The following is a 20,251-nucleotide window of genomic DNA, read 5'->3' as shown; positions in this document are numbered from 1 at the left end:
CGGGAGGGAGAGGGAGGCGCCAGGGGCTGTAGTGCGGCTGCCCTCCCTCCCCCCTCCTATATATAGGCCTCCTGGGGGGGCGCCGGCCCTGGGAGATCTGATCTCCAGGGGGGCGGCGGCCAAGGGGTGGCTTCCCCCCCAAGCCAAGTGGGGGGCGCCCCCACCCCTAGGGTTTCCAACCCTAGGCGCAGGGGAGGCCCAAGGGGGGCGCACCAGCCCACCAGGGGCTGGTTCCCCTCCCACTTCAGCCCATGGGGCCCTTCCGGGATAGGTGGCCCCACCCGGTGGACCCCCGGGACCCTTCCGGTGGTCCCGGTACAATACCGGTGACCCCCGAAACTTTCCCGGTGGCCGAAACTGGACTTCCTATATATAATTCTTCACCTCCGGACCATTCCGGAACTCCTCGTGACGTCCGGGATCTCATCCGGGACTCCGAACAACTTTCGGATTTCCGCATACTAATATCTCTACAACCCTAGCGTCACCGAACCTTAAGTGTGTAGACCCTACGGGTTCGGGAGACATGCAGACATGACCGAGACGACTCTCCGGTCAATAACCAACAGCGGGATCTGGATACCCATGTTGGCTCCCACATGTTCCACGATGATCTCATCGGATGAACCACGATGTCGAGGATTCAATCAATCCCGTATACAATTCCCTTTGTCAATCGGTACGTTACTTGCCCGAGATTCGATCGTCGGTATCCCAATACCTTGTTCAATCTCGTTACCGGCAAGTCACTTTACTCGTACCGTAATGCATGATCCCGTGACCAACCACTTGGTCACTTTGAGCTCATTATGATGATGCATTACCGAGTGGGCCCAGAGATACCTCTCCGTCATACGGAGTGACAAATCCCAGTCTCGATCCGTGTCAACCCAACAGACACTTTCAGAGATACCTGTAGTGTACCTTTATAGTCACCCAGTTACGTTGTGACGTTTGGTACACCCAAAGCACTCCTACGGCATCCGGGAGTTACACGATCTCATGGTCTAAGGAAATGATACTTGACATTGGAAAAGCTCTAGCAAACGAACTACACGATCTTTGTGCTATGCTTAGGATTGGGTCTTGTCCATCACATCATTCTCCTAATGATGTGATCCCGTTATCAATGACATCCAATGTCCATAGTCAGGAAACCATGACTATCTGTTGATCAACGAGCTAGTCAACTAGAGGCTCACTAGGGACATGTTGTGGTCTATGTATTCACACATGTATTACGATTTCCGGATAACACAATTATAGCATGAACAATAGACAATTATCATGAACAAGGAAATATAATAATAACCATTTTATTATTGCCTCTAGGGCATATTTCCAACAGTCTCCCACTTGCACTAGAGTCAATAATCTAGTTACATTGTGATGAATCGAACACCCATAGAGTTCTGGTGTTGATCATGTTTTGCTCTAGGGAGAGGTTTAGTCAACGGATCTGCTACATTCAGGTCCGTATGTACTTTACAAATATCTATGTCTCCATTTTGAACATTTTCACGAATGGAGTTGAAGCGACGCTTGATATGCCTGGTCTTCCTGTGAAACCTGGGCTCCTTGGCAAGGGCAATAGCTCCAGTGTTGTCACAGAAGAGAGTCATCGGGCCCGACGCATTGGGAATCACCCCTAGGTCGGTAATGAACTCCTTCATCCAGATTGCTTCTTGTGCTGCCTCTGAGGCCGCCATGTACTCCGCTTCACATGTAGATCCCGCCACGACGCTTTGCTTGCAACTGCACCAGCTTACTGCCCCTCCATTCAAAATATACACGTATCCGGTTTGTGACTTAGAGTCATCCAGATCTGTGTCGAAGCTAGCATCGACGTAACCCTTTACGACGAGCTCTTCGTCACCTCCATAAACGAGAAACATATCCTTAGTCCTCTTCAGGTACTTCAGGATATTCTTGACCGCTGTCCAGTGTTCCATGCCGGGATTACTTTGGTACCTTCCTACCAAACTTACGGCAAGGTTTACATCAGGTCTGGTACACAGCATGGCATACATAATAGACCCTATGGCCGAGGCATAGGGGATGACACTCATCTTTTCTCTATCTTCTGCCGTGGTCGGGCATTGAGCCGTGCTCAATTGCACACCTTGCAATACAGGCAAGAACCCCTTCTTGGACTGATCCATATTGAACTTCTTCAATATCTTGTCAAGGTACGTACTCTGTGAAAGACCAATGAGGCGTCTTGATCTATCTCTATAGATCTTGATGCCTAATATATAAGCAGCTTCTCCAAGGTCCTTCATTGAAAAACACTTATTCAAATAGGCCTTTATACTTTCCAAGAATTCTATATCATTTCCCATCAACAGTATGTCATCCACATATAATATGAGAAATGCTACAGAGCTCCCACTCACTTTCTTGTAAACACAGGCTTCTCCATAAGTCTGTGTAAACCCAAACGCTTTGATCATCTCATCAAATCGAATGTTCCAACTCCGAGATGCTTGCACCAGCCCATAGATGGAGCGCTGGAGCTTGCATACCTTGTTAGCATTCTTAGGATCGACAAAACCTTCCGGCTGCATCATATACAATTCTTCCTTAAGAAAGCCGTTAAGGAATGCCGTTTTGACGTCCATTTGCCATATCTCATAATCATAGAATGCGGCAATTGCTAACATGATTCGGACGGACTTCAGCTTCGCTACGGGTGAGAAAGTCTCATCGTAGTCAACCCCTTGAACTTGTCGATAACCCTTAGCGACAAGTCGAGCCTTATAGATGGTCACATTACCATCCGCGTCTGTCTTCTTCTTAAAGATCCATTTATTTTCTATGGCTCGCCGATCATCGGGCAAGTCAGTCAAAGTCCATACTTCGTTTTCATACATGGATCCTATCTCGGATTGCATGGCTTCAAGCCATTTGTTGGAATCCGGGCCCGCCATCGCTTCTTCATAGTTCGAAGGTTCACCGTTGTCTAACAACATGATTTCCATGACAGGGTTGCCGTACCACTCTGGTGCGGAACGTGTCCTTGTGGACCTACGAAGTTCAGCAGTAACTTGATCTGAAGCTTCATGATCATCATCATTAACTTCCTCCCCAGTCGGTGCAGGCACCACAGGAACATCTTCCCGCGCTGCGCTACTTTCCGGTTCGGAAGGGGTGACTATCACCTCATCAAGTTCCACTTTCCTCCCACTCACTTCTTTCGAGAGAAACTCTTTCTCCAGAAAGGACCCGTTCTTGGCAACAAAGATTTTGCCTTCGGATCTGAGGTAGAAGGTATACCCAATGGTTTCCTTAGGGTATCCTATGAAGACGCATTTTTCCGACTTGGGTTCGAGCTTTTCAGGTTGAAGTTTCTTGACATAAGCATCGCATCCCCAAACTTTTAGAAACGACAGCTTAGGTTTCTTCCCAAACCATAATTCATACGGTGTCGTCTCAACGGATTTCGACGGAGCCCTATTTAAAGTGAATGCGGCAGTCTCTAAAGCATAGCCCCAAAATGAGAGCGGTAGATCGGTAAGAGACATCATAGATCGCACCATATCCAATAGAGTGCGATTACGACGTTCGGACACACCATTTCGCTGAGGTGTTCCAGGCGGCGTGAGTTGTGAAACTATTCCACATTTCCTTAAGTGTGTACCAAATTCGTGACTCAAATATTCCCCTCCACGATCTGATCGTAAGAACTTTATTTTCCTGTCACGTTGATTCTCAACCTCACTCTGAAATTCCTTGAACTTTTCAAAGGTCTCAGACTTGTGTTTCATTAGGTAGACATACCCATATCTACTCAAGTCATCAGTGAGAGTGAGAACATAACGATAGCCACCGCGAGCCTCAACACTCATTGGACCGCACACATCAGTATGTATGATTTCCAATAAGTTGGTTGCTCGCTCCATTGTTCCGGAGAACGGAGTCTTGGTCATCTTACCCATGAGGCATGGTTCGCACGTGTCAAATGATTCGTAATCAAGAGACTCCAAAAGTCCATCTGCATGGAGCTTCTTCATGCGTTTGACACCAATGTGACCAAGGCGGCAGTGCCACAAGTATGTGGGACTATCGTTATCAACTTTACATCTTTTGGTATTCACACTATGAATATGTGTAACATCACGTTCGAGATTCATTAAGAATAAACCATTGACCAGCGGGGCATGACCATAAAACATATCTCTCATATAAATAGAACAACCATTATTCTCGGATTTAAATGAGTAGCCATCTCGCATTAAACGAGATCCAGATACAATGTTCATGCTCAAAGCTGGCACTAAATAACAATTATTGAGGTTTAAAACTAATCCCGTAGGTAAATGTAGAGGTAGCGTGCCGACGGCGATCACATCGACCTTGGAACCATTCCCGACGCGCATCGTCACCTCGTCCTTCGCCAGTCTCCGCTTATTCCGCAGCTCCTGTTTTGAGTTACAAATATGAGCAACCGCACCGGTATCAAATACCCAGGAGCTACTACGAGTACTGGTAAGGTACACATCAATTACATGTATATCACATATACCTTTGGTGTTGCCGGCCTTCTTGTCCGCTAAGTATTTGGGGCAGTTCCGCTTCCAGTGACCACTTCCCTTGCAATAAAAGCACTCAGTCTCAGGCTTGGGTCCATTCTTTGGCTTCTTCCCGGCAACTGGCTTACCGGGCGCGGCAACTCCCTTGCCGTCCTTCTTGAAGTTCTTCTTACCCTTGCCTTTCTTGAACTTAGTGGTTTTATTCACCATCAACACTTGATGTTCCTTTTTGATCTCCACCTCCGCTGATTTCAGCATTGAATATACCTCAGGAATGGTCTTTCCATCCCCTGCATATTGAAGTTCATCACAAAGCTCTTGTAGCTCGGTGGGAAGCGACTGAAGGATTCTGTCAATGACCGCGTCATCCGGGAGATTAACTCCCAGCTGAGTCAAGCGGTTGTGCAACCCAGACATTTTGAGTATGTGCTCACTGACAGAACTGTTTTCCTCCATCTTACAACTGAAGAACTTGTCGGAGACTTCATATCTCTCGACCCGGGCATGAGCTTGGAAAACCATTTTCAGCTCTTCGAACATCTCATATGCTCCGTGTTGCTCAAAACGCTTTTGGAGCCCCGGTTCTAAGCTGTAAAGCATGCCGCACTGAACGAGGGAGTAATCATCAGCACGTGACTGCCAAGCGTTCATAACGTCTTGGTTCTCTGGGATGGGTGCTTCACCTAGCGGTGCTTCTAGGACATAATCTTTCTTGGCAGCTATGAGGATGATCCTCAGGTTCCGGACCCAGTCCGTATAGTTGCTGCCATCATCTTTCAGCTTGGTTTTCTCTAGGAACGCGTTGAAGTTGAGTGGCATACGTGGGCCATTTGATCTACAAGACATATTTGTAAAGATTTTAGACTAAGTTCATGATAATTAAGTTCATCTAATCAAATTATTCAATGAACTCCCACTCAGATAGACATCCCTCTAGTCATCTAAGTGAAACATGATCCGAGTCAACTAGGCCGTGTCCGATCATCACGTGAGACGGACTAGTCATCATCGGTGAACATCTTCATGTTGATCGTATCTTCTATACGACTCATGCTCGACCTTTCGGTCTTCCGTGTTCCGAGGCCATGTCTGTACATGCTAGGCTCGTCAAGTTAACCCTAAGTGTATTGCGTGTGTAAATCTGGCTTACACCCGTTGTATTCGAACGTTAGAATCTATCACACCCGATCATCACGTGGTGCTTCGAAACAACGAACCTTCGCAACGGTGCACAGTTAGGGGGGACACTTTCTTGAAATTATTATAAGGGATCATCTTATTTACTACCGCCGTTCTAAGTAAACAAGATGCATACAACATAATAAACATCACATGCAATTATATAGTAGTGACATGATATGGCCAATATCATATAGCTCCTTCGATCTCCATCTTCGGGGCTCCATGATCATCTTTGTCACCGGCATGACACCATGATCTCCATCATCATGATCTCCATCATTGTGTCTTCATGAAGTTGTCACGCCAACGACTACTTCTACTTCTATGGCTAACGCGTTTAGCAATAAAGTAAAGTAATTTACATGGCGTTCTTCAATGACATGCAGGTCATAAAAAAATTAAGATAACTCCTATGGCTCCTGCCGGTTGTCATACTCATCGACATGCAAGTTGTGATTCCTATTACAAGAACATGATCTCATAAATCACAATATATCATTCATCATTCATCACAACTTCTGGCCATATCACATCACATGACAATTGCTGCAAAAACAAGTTAGACGTCCTCTAATTGTTGTTGCATCTTTTACGTGGCTGCAATTGGGTTCTAGCAAGAATGTTTTCTTACCTATGAATAACCACAACGTGATTTTTGTCAACTTCTATTTACCCTTCATAAGGACCCTTTTCATCTAATCTGCTCCAACTAAAGTAGGAGAGACAGACACCAGCTAGCCACCTTATGCAACTAGTGCATGTCAGTCGGTGGAACCTGTCTCACGTAAGCGTACGTGTAAGGTCGGTCCGGGCCGCTTCATCCCACAATACCGCTGAAGCAAGAAAAGACTAGTAGCGGCAAGCAAGTTGACAAGATCTACGCCCACAACAAAATTGTGTTCTACTCGTGCAATAGAGAACTACGCATAGACCTAGCTCTGATACCACTGTTGGGGAACGTTGCAGAAAATTAAAAATTTCCTACGGTTTCACCAAGATCCATCTATGAGTTCATCTAAGCAACGAGTCGTGGGAGAGAGATTGCATCTACATACCACTTGTAGATCGCGTGCGGAAGCGTTCAAGGGAACGGTGATGATGGAGTCGTACTCGCCGTGATTCAAATCACCGATGACCAAGTGCTGAACGGACAACACCCCCGTGTTCAACACACGTATGGTATGTACGACGTCTCCTCCTTCTTGATCCAGCAAGGGGGAAGGAGAGGTTGAGGAAGAAGGCTCCAGCAGTAGCACGACAGCGTGATGATGGTGGAGAGGCAGTACTCCGACAGGGCTTCGCCAAGCGCTCAACGGAGGAGGAGAGGTGTTGGGGAGGGGAGGGGCTGCGCCTTGGATCAGGTGTTCAGCCCTCCCCTCGCCCCTCTATTTATAGGGGAAGGGGGAAGGGTGCCGGCCCCCTCTAGATGAGATCTAGAGGGGGGGCGGCGGCCAGGGAGGGGGCTTGCCCCCCAAGCAAAGGGGGTGCGCCCCCTTTAGGGTTCCCCCCCCCAACCCTAGGCGCATGGGCCCAAAGGGGGGCGCCCAGCCCTCCAGGGGCTGGTTCCCTGCCCCATGCGGCCCATGAGGCCCTCCGAGAGGGGTGGCCCCTCCCGGTGGACTCCCGGAACCCTTCCGGTGGCCCCGGTACAATACCGATATGCCCCCGAAACTTTCCGGTGTCCGCATGACAACTTCCTATATATAAATCTTTACCTCCAGACCATTCCGGAACTCCTCGTGACGTCCGGGATCTCATTCGGGACTCTGAACAACATTCGGTAAGCACATACAAGTCTTCCTAATAACCCTAGCGTCACCGAACCTTAAGTGTGTAGACCCTACGGGTTCGGGAGACACGCAGACATGACCGAGACGGCTCTCCGGTCAATAACCAACAGCGCGATCTGGATACCCATGTTGGCTCCCACATGCTCCTCGATGATGTCATCGGATGAACCATGATGTCGAGGATTCAATCAACCCCCGTATGCAATTCCCTTTGTCAGACGGTATGTTACTTGCCCGAGACTCGATCGTCGGTATCCCAATACCTCGTTCAGTCTCGTTACCGACAAGTCACTTTACTCGTACCGTAATGCATGATCCCGTGACTAGACACTTGGTCACTTTGAGCTCATTATGATGATGCATTACCGAGTGGGCCCAGAGATACCTCTCCGTCATACGGAGTGACAAATCCCAGTCTCGATCCGTGTCAACCCAACAGACACTTTCAGAGATACCTGTAGTGTACCTTTATAGTCACCCAGTTACGTTGTGACGTTTGGTACACCCAAAGCACTCCTACGGCATCCGGGAGTTACACGATCTCATGGTCTAAGGAAATGATACTTGACATTGGAAAAGCTCTAGCAAACGAACTACACGATCTTGTGCTATGCTTAGGATTGGGTCTTGTCCATCACATCATTCTCCTAATGATGTGATCCCGTTATCAATGACATCCAATGTCCATAGTCAGGAAACCATGACTATCTGTTGATCAACGAGCTAGTCAACTAGAGGCTCACTAGGGACATGTTGTGGTCTATGTATTCACACATGTATTACGATTTCCGGATAACACAATTATAGCATGAACAATAGACAATTATCATGAACAAGGAAATATAATAATAACCATTTTATTATTGCCTCTAGGGCATATTTCCAACAAGGGGTAAGCGGGGCGCATCATGACTTTGACCGCATCTCGAAGATTTTTTGATGACTTCTGAGGGTGGCCCTCCTTGCCTTTCCTTCCTGAGGGAAAGGCTTTTTGAAGCACGCTCAAGTGGTGCTGAGCGCCTCCATATCTGGCAAAGTCGATGCCCTCAGAGAGAGCCCGACGCCGAGGAGGCCGGCGGGACGATGACGGCTAGAGCAGCGACGGGTGCGGTGGGCCTCTGTCGCCCAAGGGAGCAGGACAGGCCTGCTGCTCTTGACGCCGACGTGGAGCATTGACGCAGGCGACGTGAATGATGGCGGCATCGCTGACGGCCCATCTGGGACCGTCCACGCTGCCGAGGTACGGGAGCATCCGGCGCTCGGCGGTCAATAATCAACTCCCATGCCCTCTCACGATCTCGTGGTTCTGTCTGTTGGCAACGGACAGGTCATCTTACTTGAGGTACCCTCTTTTTTCTTGCCCTCCTGGCAGTCAACGCTCGCAATTGTAGGCTAAGCTTCCTTTTCTAAAATGGTCCTAACATGGCTCTCCCATCTCAAACAGGGAGGCAGAATTTGGAGAGGAGGCAAGTACAAGAGCTAACTTTGTGGACTTGGGAGAAGGCGGCAATCACATCAAAGATCCAGGCATCGTGCCAAGGGCCATGGATGATTGCATATAGGGGGGGCGGTAGGCGGAAGAAGATGTCGGTGAAAGAGATGAGGCAAAAGAAGAGGATGAGAGCGTATCAAAAGGATTATGTGAGTGATAAGAGATAGCGACAAATTCAGATAGAGGAAAGCGAGACGTTCAAGATAAACAATGATAGTGTGAGAGATGTTTGATGTTGATGCTCTTGTTTTTTTGGCTGGGACGCTCTTTTTATTGATGTTGTTATTGCTAACATTGTTGAAGGTTCTACACCACAAGCAAACGAGTTGGCACCTAATTGAAGTTCGCCTTCATCGTCGAAAACAATGATATACCAACTTTCTCTAGTAGTACTATGCACAACAAACATGAGCTTATGAATGTTCCAGAACATCGCCGCGATTACGTGCCTAGACATCAACCAATTCGTCATGACAGAGAAGCCAAAAATTTCAGGTATTCAAAGATTAATTTTTATAAACTCCTATCTATAACCCAACTACACTTTGACGGAGGTTCACAATTAGTCCATATTATTTGATCACTTTTTTCTGTTACCCTTTTGTCCAATGCACATTTAGGATGCCTTGTCTCATTGCCCTTCTTTTTGTTTCAGGTAGTGCAAGTTTTACACGACCACAGTTATCATTTATTCACTAGCCTTCCTATTTGTACACCACCTAAAGCTCAAAATGATATCACGCCCTCACGTGTTAGAGGCAATCTACCGATGCTATACGACAATCATTTGTTTGTTATAGCTCGCGTGATCGGGGTAGCAAGTCATAACTAAATACATGAGTAGGGGCATTTGGTGGTGAGGAAAAGGACATGGGCCCATGTCTTATTCGAGCTTGCTTGTTGTGTGTTTGGTTGTCTCGCACAGAAACAAAAGGGGGATAATGCTTCAGAACTAGCATTGTTGATGGCATCCGTCAGCGTGGAGGAGACGAAAAGAAACCAAGTGGGCGATGGAGATCGATGGTATACTTATGATTTTAGAGACTGCCATTGTGCACCCCATCACATCAATACAATACGAGTAGAGTAGGGTTTTACCTCCAGAGAGGGGCCTTGAACCAGGGTAATTGTCTCATGTTTTTTGTTTGGGCTTTCCGGCTAGTCACGGCACCCTACCGAGGCTTCTGCCGGATTTCACACTGACAATGCTCGGAAACGTGTTGAACATTTCAGAAAGCAAGCATGTTGCTCAATAAAAAATATCTATTCTAATCCCTTTGACACAACAAACCCGTTTCTTGGTTCTGTTCCACCAAATTCCAATTAGTTTGGATGTATTTTTTCAACCGAACCCAAGTACACACTGTATCAATGAAGAAGAAAAGACGAGAGATGATTTGTAGAGTCCATGTCCCTGGACCCTAAGATGCAAATTATACCCAATCTAGATCTATATGCCATTTTAGCTTATCATGCTTTTAATCCTACCACAAACGTATACAAAGACCAGCACAAAGAAAAAACATTAGAGCTACTTAAAAATAAAATAAAATTTGATTTTTACATCATATGTTCGTGTCTTTATACATGTGCAAAATTGCATCAAGAAACAACATACTTCGTGAACTATGAGGAAAAAAAGGAACCAATGCTCTCAAAAAGAGAATTTTGGATATTACACACTATAGACTTTGATTTTTGTTCTCACACAAACCGACTCGTATCCCATACGAATAAACAACATATAGCCATGCCATGGTTAAACTGAACCACGATCTCGTGAAGGTTGAGAATGAGGGGGTGTTTGGTTTCAGGGACTTTTTTGTGTTGGGACAAGAAAAAGTCCCTAGCAAACCAAACATGGTGGGACTTTTTTGGGACTTTTTGCTAAAAGTCCTTAGAAGCACCTCCTTGAGAGTCTTTTTCAAAAAGTCTCAGGGACTAGAAAAAGTCCTAAGACTAGAGAACCAAACACCACCTGAATCAGCAAGTCATATTCTTCGTTCATGTAGGTCCTATATGCCATTATAATATTAATTATTGTGATTACTCAATTTATACGTTGATATTGAATGCATGCTTTCAAATATATATCATGATGAATAGTTAATGTCTACCATTCATACATTGTTATTTAATCATTTGCTTTGGAATGACATGATGAATAATTAATGCCTACCAGTAATAAGACTCATGCCATCTAGTATCGCTTAAAGAGCATTAAGTACTACTCTCTCCATCCCATGATAGAGGGCATTGGTTTTCATGAAAATCAATCTTCACAGTTTTTGTCAAAGTTTATATAGGAAATTATTTACATCTATGATACCAAATATCTATCTTATGAACATCTATTTTATGATGAATCTAATGCTATCCATTGGGTATTCTAGATGTTGATGAATTTTTCTATCTTATAGGTCAAAGGTCGTAAAGTTTGACTTAAAAAACCCTTATAAAAAGTATATTTTAGGACTGGGGAGTATGGTATTAGATTGATGAATTTGTTTATATCCATTGTGATGGCGCTATCTTTACCTATAAACTTGGCTAGAGTTTATAAAGCTTGACTTAGAACAACACTAACATGCTCAACATTTGAAAGCGGAGTATGTTTCGATAGTGCGCATATCCATAATAATACTCCCTCCGTTCCAAAATAAGTGACTCAACTTTGTACTAAAGTTAGTACAAAGTTGAGTCACTTATTTTGAGACAGAGGGAATATATAATAAGCAATGCAATTGATAGCGCTGTAATTGATTCAACTGCCTTAATTTTTAAGGTTAACATCGATGCTGTTGATTCGACTGCATTTTTTAGAAGTTGAGGGAAGTGCTTGCTTCAGCCACCCAAAAGTTTGGGGTTGGTTTTGCAGTTACTTGGTAGATAATCTGGGACTTCACACTGAAGTGAGCTAGCACTTTTCAACAGTAAACTTGGAAGTCTGTCAGCTTCCTGACTGTGCGCCATCCGCCTCGAAGTGAGCAAACTCCACAGACGACAGCGACGGCGCTGAGCAGTAGTTACTGTCGGAACCGAGCTTGGAGATCGACGGAGCCCAGGGACTGATCACTGACGGCGGCGGCTGCGCGCTCGATCCGCTCTGTGCTGCCGGAGTCAATTTTCCCAAGTCTCCCCTGCCCCGCCCTCTCGCTTTGCCTTGCCTTGCCAGAGTAGCTCGCCTCCACGTCTACCACGTCGCGTCATCGCTAGCAGCTTGTCTCTGTCCGCGCGGTCAACACTGCTACCGTTTCAACGAGGGTGAGAAGCCTTGCCCCGTTCAACGACAGAACTGGTAAGTTCTGTGGCTTCTGCCACCTCCCCCGCCCGCCGGTATAAGACTCCACGCCCCCCTCGAGAACCATTCCTGATAGACAGACGGACAAAGATTTCCGGTAGCAGGCACCCAGAGAGAGAGGAGCGAGAGGGAGAGAGAGAGAGAGGGGCAGGCCATGAAGTCGACCAGGAACCTGTCGAGAGGGGACGGGCGGCGGCTGGGGAATGCGTCGCTCATCGCCTTCATGCTCGCGTCCCTCGTCCTGCTCTCCGTCATCAGGACGAGGCTCTCCCCCATGGGTATGTACGCGCGCGGACAGACTCGTGGTGATTGATTCTTGTGCGTTTGGCTCTGAATGAGGGGGTTATCTTTCTTTGCGTGCCTGCTGCAGAGAAGACAGGGGACGCCATCAAAGCAGAGGAGCGGCACGGGATGATCAAGGGAAGCGTCAAGATGGAGGTCGCCCATCAAGATCAAGATGTAGTTTTAACTCCGGACTCAACTGGTATGTTGCGACCCTTGCTTCCTTCCTGTGATGAATTTGTTCGTTCTTGGGGATTGTTTCCATTTCCTTTGGGAGCTGGGTGGTACGGCAGGAAATTTGATGTTCCTGGCCATATGGGGAGTGAATTAATGGGTATCGAATGGAGTTTGTGGGGGATCAGACCAGATCTGATGCTGAGCTGACTTTTGCAATCTGCAGCGGAGGAGGAGGAGGAGGAAGAAGCTCCGCCCAAACCCGCCGACACCTCGACCGGGGGTGGCGTGTCCGTGCGCGTGCCCGTGAGCACAAGCACCACGCCCGTCCCCGTCGCTGTCATAGACCGCCAGGGCAAGCCGGTGTGCTACGAGTCGGGCCGGCGGTCGGACACGTGCGAGGCCGCCGGCGACGTCCGCGTGCAGGGCCGCAGCCAGACCATCCAGGTCCGGCCGCTGGACCGGGAGTGGAAGGTGAAGCCGTACTGCCGGAAGCAGGACGCCTACGCGCTGTCGCACGTCAAGGAGTGGACCCTCCGGCCGCTCTCCGGCGGCGGCCCGCATTGCACGGTCAACAGCTCCGCGACGGCCTTCGTGCTCTCCACCGGCGGGTTCACCGGCAACCTCTTCCACGACTACACGGACGTGCTCGTCCCGGCGTTCATCACGGCGCACCGGTTCGGCGGCGAGGTCCAGTTCCTGGTGAGCAGCTTCAAGTCGTGGTGGACCAACAGGTACCTGGAGATCTTCCAGCAGCTGAGCAGGCACGAGGTGATCGACATCGACAACGACGACGAGGTCCGGTGCTACGGGGGCGTGGTGGTCGGGCCGACGTTCCACAAGGAGCTGGGCGTGGACGCGTCCAAGACGCCGACGGGGGCGTCGATGGTGGACTTCCGCGCGATGCTGCGGGGCGCGTTCGGGCTGTCGCGCGCGGCGGCCGAGCCGAGCGGCGACCGGTGGGACATCCGGCGCCGGCCGCGGCTCCTCATCATCTCGCGCAAGAACTCGCGCGCCTTCCTGAACGAGCGCGCCATGGCGGACATGGCCATGAGCCTCGGGTACGACGTGCGCGTGGGCGAGCCGGACACCAACACGGAGGTGTCCCGGTTCGCCCGGCTGGTGAACTCGGCGGACGTGATGGTGGGCGTGCACGGCGCGGGGCTGACCAACATGCTCTTCCTCCCCGCCGGCGCTGTGCTGATCCAGGTGATCCCCTACGGCGGGCTGGAGTGGCTCGCCCGCGGCACCTTCGAGGAGCCGTCCAAGGACATGCAGCTGCACTACATCGGCTACAAGATCCAGCTCGACGAGACGACGCTGAGCGAGCAGTACCCCAAGGACCACCCGGTGCTCACCGACCCGCTCTCCATCCACAAGCAGGGGTGGGAGGCGCTCAAGACGGTGTACCTGGAGAAGCAGAACGTGAGGCCGCACCTGGGCAGGCTCAAGCTCACCTTCCTGGAGGCGCTCAAGCTGCTGCCCCATGGGCGCCAGGCCAAGGCCAACAACTGAGCGCGGCAATGGCCGGGCCTATCTGATCATGGATGTAATGATCCGTCGGAATCATGTGTACATTGCGCGCGGTCGATGAATCGATCAATTCCATGATGGTTAATCCTGGAGTATAGGTAGAAGAACATATATAGGGGTTTGTTGGTGCTGTTCTTTCGTTCAGTTTCTTTGTTTTATACCTGCGCTTAGCGGCTATCCCTGCATCATGTCTGTATGAAGTCCTACAGCTACAAAATGTAGTAGTAAGATGGAAGAAGCATGTGGAAGCTAATAAAAGGCGAAGGATTACATACTCCTTCGGTGAGAAAATGTGTTGCTAAATGCATAAGGGTGGACAGGTGGAGTCCGGTCTCTCATCCATTTCTTCCCTTTTTCCCCCTTTCAAAATGAAGGCAAAAGATTTACATCATTCGATTTAAGAGAGAGTCATAACATTCACAAAAAAAGAAATTGTAACAACCAGAGCTAACAAACAAAGACTAAAGCCCTTGTATAACATTGCTCTCTTGGCAGAATATTTCCCAAATGCTTCGCTCCAACCGTAGCACACGTCGTTGCGTCAATTTTAATCTTGCATAGGATGGTGGTAGGCATTGTCAAAACAGCTGAAGACACTTTGTATTTCTTCCATTTCAAATCAATTAAGTGAAAAAGCACAGGTGAAGGTGCCCAATGCCTTTCCTCCTTCTTTCTTTTTGCCAGAAAACCTTTCAATCTATTCATCAAACATCATGGCAGTACAAAGAAAACAAGAAGCAATATAAATTACACCCATGTTCATGCGTTTCTTTTCCCTCCTTTCACAAATTCGCTCCCAAGGAAGAATTGTTAATTTCAACTACACGACGGTCTTCGGCCGTGGGGGTCTTTGGCTACGACCACTTGGGCATTATTCCAGTCCAACGCGCGGCAGTTTTAAAAACTAAAAACAGCCTTGTCTTACAAAGATTAAATTGACATGCTGATGCTTCCCCGGGAAATAGTGATCGAAAAGCAAGCCACCCCACCCCATCTTTTACCTAGTCCTTTTCTTGACTGCCCCGGTTAGTATTAGTAACTGAGATATCGCCGACGACGATCCACTGGCACCCCCAACACGTTACGCGACACGTTACGTGATCGGCGCAGCAAGTCAAAATTGCGTACGTGAGCTGGGGCGCCTGGATAGAAAAGCCCGGCGCTCGCTGGATCCACGCACCACCATGAGAGGATAGAGAAGTGCTCCACAGCGAGGACGTGAATTCGGGCCAGATTTGCAAGGCCAGAGCCGCAATCGTGGCTGCGTGTTACCACTAATGCTCCCCATTTATTTTTCAGCTTGCTCGACGCATCGCGCCACCTTGACTTAAACAACCAACCGCAAAGGCAGGCAGGCAGGCCTGTAGATACATGTTAATTAATAAAACGGCAACCGCAGTCCTGCGATCTGATATAGAAATGAGCTGAGGAGGATGCCGTGTGGACTTGTTCCCGGGACCGGGATGAAGATGATGAGCGATGGGGACGGGGAATTGTTGTCGCGTGTGTGCGCAGACCCGCGATTGATGCCGGAAATGGAGAGAGGGAGTAACGTCAAAAGCCCCGGAACAAAGGCCGGGCATAGATGGATGGGTAGATTGCGCTGCCCGGTCCGGCGGCTAGGGAGGCTTGCCTTGACGCGACGTGGATGGCCGGGCGCGAGGCCGCAGATGGTGGCGGGGTTCGCTGGACGGCGAGGGCGGCCGGAGAAGCTGGGTGGCGCGAGATGGAGAAGAGGCGGCGCGTTCGTGCGATGGCTGGCTGAGGAGAGGGTTTGACTCGTTGGTGGCCCACAGAACAGCGGTCCACTACCCGGTTTACCTGCCTAAATCACATGGCGGGATTAAAAAAAATGCTGAATCAGCCTTTATTTTTTTTTTAAGAATGAAGACACTTTCAATGCATTTTATCATAGACTAGTGTCATACATATTGAATATAGTCACTTTGATGCATGGTATATTATTGTTGTTTTTAAAAGAGCTTTCATCTAATGTGTTTTGTGAGAGGAAATGTACTGAGTTGTCTCGATTTTGGTGCCACGAACTATATATATACTAGGATCGGATATGATAGCTCTTTCTTTCCTCATTAAATAAAGTGCCACATCAGATTTTTGCTTTATGTGTCATGGCTATGATATAGACCAAGGAGGAGCACGGGACTACCCTAATTGCACGCTCGCATTCCGTAAGAGCAACTCCAACAGAATAGCCATCATCGTAGCAACCCAAATTTTCAGCCATTTAAGTTCCAAAACATGCATGACACATATTGATGTGGCAAGCTTTGCATTTAGTCTTTAATATCAGAAATGATGTCATTTTTTATAAGAAAAAATGTGCATTCTTGTATGGAGGTGCTACTCTCATGTACCAATTGGTTGCGACTATGATCATTATTTAAAAGTCACATCACAAGGCACCGATGGAGCTTGGTGCAAACAATCTCAGGTAGATTTTCAGAGAGTTTATGTCCGGATTTGGTCGGCATGCCAGTGATAGGCTCCTCGGTCTTTAGAGTAGTTTTGTTGGCATGAGTCATCTTAGTTGATCCATGATATTTTATCTTGCCCTCCTTTTGGCGAGATCGAAGTTTCACTTCTTTGTAATAAACATTGTAATAAGACCGACTATATGCATGTAGGGATGTAGAGGTCGGAGGTAAGAAACACTTCCATTTTCTAAAAAAAAAGGTCCAAAACATGCTCTACCTCCCTCTCAAACAGGGAGGCAAATTTTGGATAGGGGGCAAGTACATGAGCTCTGGGAGAAGGAGGCAATCACGTCGGAGATCTAACCATCGTGTCGAGAGCCATGTATGACCATAGAGGGGGGAGAGGGTGGTAGGGGAGGCGGATGTCGGTGAGAGATATTATGCAAAAGAAGAGGATAAGAGCGTATCAGAATGATTATATGAGAGATAAGGGATAGCGACAAATTGAGAGAGAGGAAGAGAGACGTTCAAGATACACAATGATAGTGTAAGAGATGTTCGATGTTGATGCTCTTCTTTGTTGGAATGCTCTTGTTGTTAATGTTGTTATTGCTAACGTTGTTGAAGGTTCTACACCAAGCAAACAAGTTGGCACCTAACTAGAGTCCGTCGTCGTCGTCGAAAACAATGATATACAAACTTTTCCTAGTAGGGCTATGCACAATAGCATGAGCTTATCAATGTTCGACCACATCGCCGTGATTATGTGCCTAGACATCAACCAATTCACTGTGATAGAGAAGCCAAAAACTGCATGTATTCAAAGATTAGTTTATACAAACTCCTATCTACAACTCAACTTCACTTCGATGGAGGTTCGCAAGTCCATATTCTTTGTTCACTTTTTTCTGTTGGCCTTTTGTCCGATGCACATTCTTGTTCCCATGCACATTTAGGATGCCGTGTCCCGTCGCTCATCATTTTTCAGGTAGTGCAAGCTGTACACGACTACTATTGTTGTTTCTTCACTAGCCCTCCTATCTTTACACCACATAAAGCTCAAAATGATATCATGCCCTCACGTGTTAAAGGCGGTCTACCGACGCTATACGGCAACCATTTGTTTTTTATAGCCCGTGTGATCAGGGAAACAAGTCAAAGATGAATCCATGAGTAGCAGCATTTCATGGCGAGGAAAAGGACATTGGACCATGTCTTGTTCATTCACGCTTGTTGTGCGTTTGGGTTGTCTCGCACAAAAAAGGACATTGCTTCACAGCTAGTACCATTGATGGCATCCATCGACGTGGCGGGGACGAAAAGAAATGAAGCGGGCGATGGAGATCGATTATCGATGCGTGTTTCCATCTCCTTCAATTAACGGTACATACGGTCATGCTAAGCCTCCTCTCGACTGGTTGTTGTTGTAGGTAATCTAATATCAGCATGTATGAAGAGTGAAATATTACTTCTTGAGTTTTTGTGAGGCATTAGTTTGAGATACTAGATCATTGTGTGACATTATTATTATTGCAGGGACTGAGGCATAAAATTCTAGATTGCAATATTTGAAAGCTCATTTGTTTGTAGCCGATATGTTGGTTTCCCATGGCACACATTATCAATACAATAAAAGAAGCGCAAGGCAGTAGACCATTTGCTATAGGGACCTGCTAAATTTATAAATGTTGGTGACCATTTTACAAATTAGAAACATACACAAGAATAGTATTTGAAATAATTTTAATAGTTCTACTTGACATTTTTCTACAATAATTATGAAAATTTTACCCTTTATTTTTCTTGGCTAAGCATATAATTGTTGCTCATACATGTGATTGAGCCTACCGCATGTAGAGGCTCATAAGTACTGATCCGATCAATCATGGTATTAGATAATACATTGAAATAAAGTTTAAGCAAGAATTTTGATGCCATTTATGTATGATTTTTATCAAAATAGAAAATTGTATGTGCTATTGATGACCCACAAGTATAGGGGATCAATCATGATCCTTTCGATAAGTAAGAGTGTCAAACCCAACAAGGAGCAGAAGGAGTCAATAAACGGTTTTCAGTAAGGTATTCCCTGCAAGTGTTGTAAGATAGTTTCGATGGATAGTTTGATAGCAAGATAATTGGTAACAAGTGACAAGTAACAAGTAACAAAAGTAAGAAGGTGCAGCAAGGTGGCCCAATCCTTATTATTGCTAAGGACAAGACGGAAATACTTCTGATAGTAATTAAAATGTTCTCAAGGACACGCGGGAATTTCATCTAGTTACTTTCACCATGATTCATTGACTCGCGTTCATTGCTTTGATAAATTATCATGTGGGTGGACCAGAGCTAAAATGTTGTTCTTACTTGAACAAACAACCTACTTATGATTACCCCCTCTCGCAAGCATTCAGTACTACAATAGAAGAATTAAGATAAATCCAACCATAGCATGAAACATATGGATCCAAACAACCCCTTACCGAACCGCTCATAAACTGGGGTTTAGGTTTCTGTCACTGCCACAACCCATCTTCTACAAACTAATTCCACAATGCCTTCCCCTAGGCCCAACTGTTAAGGCATATTTCTCCCTGAGTGGTTTGGTGATTGATGACAATACATTTGCGGACTAATCGTGTGCATTGAACATTTCAGATATTCCACCATAAGGCACAAGACGATTACTGCCCCTCACAGCTTGTTACAGAAGACAATTTATTTTCCTTCGTTTCATTTCCGGTGGACTTGAGTCGTAGGATAAACCGTACTATCAAGAGGGGGTCCGCTTCGGGTCTACGTGGAATCATCACGTACACACTCATATGGCACCCTGGTCATCTTTCCGCTTCTTTGGAGTTGTCCCTCTGTATTGCAGAAGAGGTTGTGGAGAGCTGCCAGCGGTAGTACCGCAGGTGGTAGTGGTAGTACCACTTTTAAGTGGTAGTACCAGTGCTAGTTCCGATTGTACTACCGCTCTCTGCTCGGGTCTCGTTTTTTCGTGTCGGGTTCTACGGTAGTCCCACTTCCGCGGAACCCTGTTTGATCCAGCAGAATGAGCGGTAGTAGGAGTGGCAGTACCGTCTCTAAGCGGTAGTACCGCCCCTACCACCGCTGCCATTGTCGCTCGGTGCTCTACTCTCCCCTCAGGCCTCTGTTTTCTTCAGCGGCAATAGGGTGCGGTAGTTCCGGCTCTAAGTGGTAGTACCACCCCCTTGGGCGGTAGTACTCAATGGTCGTACTACCACAGCCCTGTTACCTACGCTTTGTAGCATTGCAACCCCAGCGGTAGTACCGCTGAGGAGAGCGGTAGTACCGCTCCGGCGGCACTACTTGCTCCTGGCCCTGTGCCATTGCATTTACTACCGGCGGCACTCTTTGGACTGAGGACTGCATAACAGTTGGATTTGTTCCCCACTATATAAAGGGGGTCTTCTTCCCCAAGAAGACTCACCTCTTCCTCCCCAAACTCCATTGTTGCTCCAAAGCTCATTTTCGCCCGATCTCTCTCCCTAGCCAATCAAACTTGT

General features: G+C 47.3%; 1 protein-coding gene across 1 annotated transcript; it reads left to right on the top strand.

Annotated features, from left to right (window-relative positions):
• The first annotated feature begins 12,357 nt into the window (after window positions 1-12,357).
• Window positions 12,358-14,589, top strand: LOC123145518 (alpha-1,3-arabinosyltransferase XAT3). Its single transcript, XM_044564945.1, has 3 exons — window positions 12,358-12,575; window positions 12,668-12,781; window positions 12,980-14,589. Exons 1-3 carry the CDS (start codon window positions 12,452-12,454, stop codon window positions 14,266-14,268), a joined length of 1,527 nt encoding a protein of 508 aa, XP_044420880.1. The 5' UTR covers window positions 12,358-12,451; the 3' UTR covers window positions 14,269-14,589.
• The last annotated feature ends 5,662 nt before the right edge of the window (window positions 14,590-20,251 follow it).

The sequence above is a fragment of the Triticum aestivum genome, chromosome 6D (genome assembly GCF_018294505.1).
Source record: "Triticum aestivum cultivar Chinese Spring chromosome 6D, IWGSC CS RefSeq v2.1, whole genome shotgun sequence".
Taxonomy (NCBI): Eukaryota; Viridiplantae; Streptophyta; class Magnoliopsida; order Poales; family Poaceae; genus Triticum; species Triticum aestivum.
The sequence above is the reverse complement of the archived record's forward strand: the minus strand, read 5'-3'. Positions and strand labels throughout refer to the sequence as shown.